This window comes from Medicago truncatula, chromosome 1 (assembly GCF_003473485.1).
Source record: "Medicago truncatula cultivar Jemalong A17 chromosome 1, MtrunA17r5.0-ANR, whole genome shotgun sequence".
NCBI lineage: Eukaryota > Viridiplantae > Streptophyta > Magnoliopsida > Fabales > Fabaceae > Medicago > Medicago truncatula.
This window is the reverse complement of record NC_053042.1, coordinates 45,873,347-45,880,391: the sequence shown is the minus strand read 5'-3', so window position 1 is coordinate 45,880,391 and position 7,045 is coordinate 45,873,347. Positions and strand designations below refer to the sequence as shown.

Here is a 7,045-nt window from a genome sequence, read left to right as displayed (position 1 = left end):
TAGAGCACATTCAGAGTTTTTAAGATTGCTTTCCTACCAGATGAACTAACATTTGCTATTGTCTTTTCTTTCAAATACTTGTTTGCTATTTTGAAATCACGTCGTATGAATCCCCCCGATCTTCACTTTCTTGGTCTACCAAATCTTCTTCCAACTTACCATGTGCATCACTTTCTCATTACATCCACGCAAATCAAATTTCTAACGGTCTTGTGCAACACTTTACAAGCATATTTTGAGGGAACCATTTAATATAATTTTTATGTTGTAAGATGAATTTTTGGTCCTTCAATATAGTTATTTACTATCATATCAGTCTTTACATGTATTAATTTAATGTCATATCGGTTCCTATCAAAAAAATTATTGTCATTATTGAAAAACTATTTTGATTAACAGAGTATACGATCAAATATTATTTTGAAATTTCGATACATTGAGAGATTATAAGATTTTTTTGAGAAGTCCTCCTTTTTCGTTTGAGTCCCCTAAAAATTCAACATATCTTTTTTATTTTCATATTTTACATTGGAATCCAAACCATGTATAAGAATAGGATGAGGGAGTAAAATTTATGAAATTAAATTTTTTTCACAAGAGAAATTTGGAAAATGTATCATGCGTGATTTTTTTTTTATTTTTTTTTTATGGGGGGTGGGGTGGAGTTGTGTATGAATTCACACAAATTCTTTTGTTCGACATTTCCAGGCCTACTCAAAGGAATTCTATTTTGACCTCTATATTTATTAAAACAAAAACCTATAAAAACAATGTTTAGTAGATTTCAATCAAATAAACACATAAAATGTCACACAAAAATTACGAATCAAACGACATTAGGAAACCAAAAAGAGCAAAATTCAGGCCAAAAGGCCTTAAGCCAAATTTGGAAATACAAACCAAATCCTCTATCATGATGTAGCAATTTGAAAATTACTCTTCTCAAATTTCTCATTTTTACCATTGTCGTTCGCATCTTCAACAGTAGTTAAGTGTCGTTCAACACATTATAAATCAGACGAGTCATTTTTAATTGGTTTAATTAATTTAAGAAGTATCATGAACGATAGGTAACTTCTGGAATAAATGAGTAATTTTAGATGGATTGGAGAAATTTTTAGTCTAGCAGTTTGGCTGACCCTAAGAAAATCCCAATAATATGAACCCAAATACCAAAGATGCACGACAAGAATTTAGAAATTCCTTTACGATGAGAAAATTTAAAGTTTAGGAAGACTGTTTTTTAGCTACAAGTACAAGTAGATTTTAATCTCAATAAAACTCGATCCAAACAAAAAAAAGAAACACTTATATTGGATCAAAATATTCATGTCAATCCCATGCCTAATGGAGGCCGACTTTTTTTTTTTTTTTTGATTAAAAAATGGAAGTTGACTTTAAATAGTCATTTGATAAAAAAAAGTTCAAACGATAATATCAAAAGGGTGTTCTATTTTGTCATATATAGTTTTTTTTGGGTATCTTAGTTATGAGGTGTTTTCTTCGAAAACGGATCACTTCCTGCTGTTTTGATATTAGATTGCCACCTCTCCTCTGCACTTTGCGTTGGATGACAAAAGAGGGAAAAGATTGGTAAGACATAATCAAAGAAGATCAAGATCCGTTTTCTTCATTAGCCAACCACACATATTGAAAGGAGAGGGATCAAATAGGGGGCACTTATGGGTCAACCTTGTATTAGTATAGCTATAGATAGAAGTACAAACTTTAATAATGGTCCCCATTCCACCACCTTTAAATAGCCGATGTTAATATTAGATGTGAGAATCAAATCTAAAACCACTCTTATAACTCATTTCTTTAAGAGTGTGTTTGAATGAGGTAATTAAAATTTTTAAAGATTTTCATTTCTCAATACTGTTATTTGGATAAATTAATAAGTTTTAATATTTATTTTTTAAGCTCAAATTTGAAAATTAAAATTATGGGTCAATTTATAAATTTCAAAAATTTTAAGGGGTTCAGTTATAATTTTTGGAAAATTTGAGGGGTCATTTACAATTTTTTTGGAAATTTATTGTAATCAAGTTGAAAATTTTGAAAAATTAAAGGACCAAAATGCAAAATTCGAAAAATTATAATAATGAAGAATTTTGAAATTCTCTAAATTTAACTTAAACAAGATACTTCATAAATTTCCATCATTTTAAAAATTCTTCAAAATTATTATCCAAACAATGAAATTCACTTCAAAATATTTAAATTACCTCAAAACATTGCATGATTTATGAGGGAAGGGGAGAGTTTGCTTTTAATTTTTAAAGACACTATAAAATGTTTTTTATAAAGTTAAAATATTAACATAATAAACAATCATATAATACTTCAATCACACTTAATTTATTTTTAAAAAACATGTTAAATAATCAATAATTTTAAAAAAAAAGTAAATTCTCCCCTCACTTTCCCTCCTAAACAGACTGTAAAGCTGTGTTTGGATGGAAAATTTAGAAAGAAAAAGAAGGGGAAAACTTAGTTTTCTTTTTTAAATTACAGACATTATAAATTAATCCCCTCACTTTTCCTCCTAAACCCTTCATCCAAACCAAAGTACGTCTTTCCCCTCAACCACCAAACCAATCTTATGTTTCCTTTTCCTGTTTTATATGCTCATCTTTCCTTTATTATTATGAATTATAGTCTAGACTTGTAACATGGTGGGTCTTTTCTTAACAAATATGCACTTCCACTCGGCTTTTATAATCTATGATTTAATCATTTACTGCATTTTTTTCAATCACTCAATAAAAAGAGGACAGAAAGAGAAGAACAGAAATAAGCAAATTGCAAATACATGATTAATTGCAGCCATTGGTATACACAATGTAATGCTACAAAGTGACACTCTTCATACAACAAACCCAAAAGAAAAGAAAAGAAAAGAGAGAGACAGGAACATAGTCCCGTGTCCCAAACTAGGAAACTACAATATTATTAAAAAACAAGAAACAAAGTGTAGTTATATGGATAATGATATTTATTTAAACACGAGTGCCACCAACAGGACCACCCTTGTGCATTGGATCTCCAGTAGCTCCTCCTCCAACACCATAGTCAGTGTCACGATAACCTGGACCATATCTGCTATTGTACAGTCCTGCATGGGTCAGCAATAAGCACAACAATTGTGTGAATGTTAGTATGATTATAAATGCCTCGACCATCTTCAGCCTCCATCCTCTATGTCCTCCTATGTGTATCTGCTTGCAAGCCAACCTATTCATAATGCATAGCAAATGTATTATAGTTAGTATGTGTCTGGTGTTCGTGTTCGTGTTTTGTGTCTGGTGTTCGTGTTTTCATAATAACGAATGATTAGATGTTTAATGTACCCCATGGCTAGAGCAGTAACAGCCCAAGCAATGACTGATGTAGCTCCAGCAGATGCTAAACTGTCACTCCTCCAAAACCTGAGATGATTTGCACCCATAAATTTCGACACTATACCAAGAACAGCAGCCAATATGGAAAAGGTCAAGAAGAACATGGTAGCACCATTTCCTCCAAAACCTGGAGAGAAAAAAAATATACACAATAAAGGGTCATTTCATTAGTAATGTGATGACTAAAAATTGAAGTGAATGGTACATAGAGAAAGAGAAAGGGTAAATGAACTTACTAGGGTGGTAAGTTTGGCCATTGATGAACCTATTGAGGCACCAACTAGCAAAACCAAGTACAATAAAATACATAACCAAGTTCAGAAACAACAATGGACCTAGAACGTTTCTTCCCACAGAAGCCATACTTCAGAAGTTTGTAGAAATCTTTTTGTCTTAAAAAACACACTGAAAATGCAGAGAGAATTGCTTGCTTTTGCACCGATTTAAACACTTTCGTTTTGTGAGCTTAAGGTGGCAATGTGAAGCTATAAATAGAGAGTTTAAAAGGTACGTTGAAGACACGTGTCAACTAACTGGTCTAGCATGTGTGATTTCATGTACAGGTGGTAGGACACTTGTCATTTTCTGTCAGAGTGTTCTTCACAAATCTATATACCTCTCTTTTTCTATTCTATTTTTTATATTTAAATTTGATTGATTTGAATCTCAAAGCTTAATATAACGGTGCCTTATCCATGGAAAGAAATCAAATAGTACTTTATATGAATGTGAATTCATATTACAAAATTACAACTCAAAAAAAAAAAAAAACTAAATTGTTATGTGAAATTCAAATGGATTAGTTTGTATGTAAAAATTCATTCTAATGATTTAATAAATTATGCTCGAAAAAAATCAAATATGTCAAACTCTTAAAAGGATTAATTTTGTTTTTCATGTGTAATGTTTAGTTAAATTGTTATTCACATTTTTTTTTCGTACAATTGTTATTCACATTTAATTAAGAGTTATTCAAATGAAAAAAAATAAAGATTGATTATCGATTAGTACCTTAATTTTCTTCATCACAAAGTATTCCAGATCAATTTAAATTCCATTGTAGTATATATCATCTTTTTTTATTGCACCCATTACTCACATTAAATGTTGTATATAATACTCTTATTAATGTGGTCATGGTTTTGGCATGTCGACATTGTTACAGAATGGGATATCTATTGGTTGAACACTTGTGCAGATGTTCTGTTCCAGAGAGATATTATTCTTATCCAATATTGGACAATTATAATAATCAGAATTCGGACTCTTATGTTTTGAGGTGCAGGTGCCACTCGCCGTTTAGAGTTGAGATTGAGACCCCAAGCATTTCCTAAGTTTTCAATTTCAATTTACAACTTTATGTAATTAAAAATATTCAATGAGACTTTGATAGTTCTTTTATAAAATCTTTTTATAAAATAAGTAAGTGCTTAAATTTTTAAATTGATTATAAGATTTAAAAGAAATAAAACATCGTTTTTTTTTATCACATAAGCGTCGGAACAAAACCTTAAATTTTCATAAATTTAGACTGATATTTTCATTAAAAAAAATTAAAAAAAGATTCATTTCCCTACATTTTTTATTAACAAACTCAGTTTACGAAGAAAATCAAATAACCACAAAAAGAAAATGGCTCCATTATTGACCGAAGAAAATAAACAGAAAAAATCTCTAAGAAAGAAAAGGAAAGGGACTCTTTCTTAGAATAAGAGAACTTGCTACAATCCAACTTACGAGAACTAAAACAAGCTTACAAGTTTACGTGCTTGTTTGGTTCCGCATCTTCTTAGTTCGGAAGCAACAACGTAGGTTTTTTATCCTTTTCGATTTGATGAATCTGATTGAGTTTATATATTTGAAGTTTTCACCTTTTTATATGCATTGTTCAGAAGCAAGTAGTATATTCATAATATACCTTGTAATATGATTAATAGAATCACATTCGCATAATAAAATAAAATAAAAATAGCATGACAAACAAAATATAGATTAGACACATGATTGACAGATTTTGTGGTTGATCAAATTCTTTTCATCTATCTTGATATGTGTCTTTTAAAAAAATTAAATGATGTTTTGACAGAGTTGCATCAAGAGAAGTTTTAGGAAAATAATGAATTTATCACTGGTTTAGGCGAATGACAAATAACAATGAAGTAAAACAAGAGATTTTGATCCTTTAATTTTAACAGGCAAACCATTAGGATAACAAATAACTTTGTCGTTAAGTCAACCTATGTTTGAGCTACTCTTCCGTTTATATTTGATTATAATGATTTTGGTACACTAAATAATTGAGAGCTTTAAGGATAAAAATTATTGTTGAATTTTCTGTGTATACATGGATCACATGGAGTTCAACAATAAATATATGCAAGATTATAATTATTGCAATATCTCAGATCGTCATTATTGCAATGTTCAGTGAAGAAGAATTGCTCATAATAGCAATTCAAAATCTGTGAGGTGGATCCTCTATAAGCAAAAGAGTGGATGATTGAACTCTTTAAATTATACTATTTCATTGTTAACTTGTTTATAGGGGCTATATGTTGTGAAATGTTATTTAACACTTTAGTTTTACATTTTGTTCAAAAAAAAAAAATTATAGTTTTACATTACTTTCTACCTAAGTATTCTTCAATTTCAAATAATATACATCGGTCACTTTGATTGCCTAAATATATCACCTACTTCAATTCCATTACTTTATTTATGTGAATTTTGCTATTCTAGTCATTTATGTGAATAATGTTAATGTGTCGTTTTTGTGAAATATTGAATTTTCAATATTGTTTCTCAATCTACTTTTGCAATTGCACGCTGCTCTCTCTCTTTTTTCTTCAGAAATGATAATTGAACACAGAAAAACCAAACACAATACAGACAGCGTATCTACTGTTCCTTTATACCCATATTTAAAAATAAAATAAAAAATCATTTTCTTCTTCCTCCTTCAACACATCTCTCTCTGCCATCCTCTCTCACACCGTCACACGCCCCTCTCTCTCGACGTGCATGTTGTCTCTCTCTCTCTCTCTCTCTCTCTCACGACCACCGTTGTCATCGGCCTCGTCTTTCTCCGATTTGCTCCTCACCGTGTCGTCATTTGTTGTTTGAACTGGTTCTCACCGACTTGAGGAGATGGTGGTAGGCAGTGTTGCGAGAAGGTCTTCGCCTCCGTCAGGGTGGTGGTGATCTGAACGGGTTTCTCACAACGTGAGGGAGAAGAGTACGTCGCAGACAGTGGCGTGAGAGAGGCCAACTTTGAACGGATTGATGGTGGGTGAGGACGATGGTGGTTGAGAATGGAGGGAGCGCCGGTGAAGAAGATTGTGGTGGAGGACGACGGTGTTGTGGAAGATGGTGGGGCGGGGGAGGAATAGAGAAAAATCAGAGAAAGAGGGAGAAAAGAGGAAGATGAAAGAGAGAGAAGTTTCTGGTGAAAAACCAACATTGCCCTTACATTTTATTGAAAAGTACAAAAATGTCCTTGGTGTTGTATTTGTGTCTAAAATTGTGTGTCTAGTTATCATTGCTGTTATTTTTTTTTATAAGTTTTGGATGGTTCATTTGTAGTTTTGTTCTAATTAAATTCAATGAAAGGGATTTTTAAATTAGATGAATTAAATGCTATA

General features: G+C 31.3%; 1 protein-coding gene across 1 annotated transcript; it reads right to left on the bottom strand.

Moving 5' to 3' along the window:
- Positions 1-2,789: 2,789 nt before the first annotated feature.
- LOC25484906 (membrane protein PM19L) lies at positions 2,790-3,871 on the bottom strand. Its single transcript, XM_013613970.3, has 3 exons — positions 3,641-3,871; positions 3,354-3,531; positions 2,790-3,237 (listed from the first exon to the last, which is right to left on the bottom strand). Exons 1-3 carry the CDS (start codon positions 3,765-3,767, stop codon positions 3,003-3,005), a joined length of 540 nt encoding a protein of 179 aa, XP_013469424.1. The 5' UTR covers positions 3,768-3,871; the 3' UTR covers positions 2,790-3,002.
- Between the last annotated feature and the right edge of the window lie 3,174 nt (positions 3,872-7,045).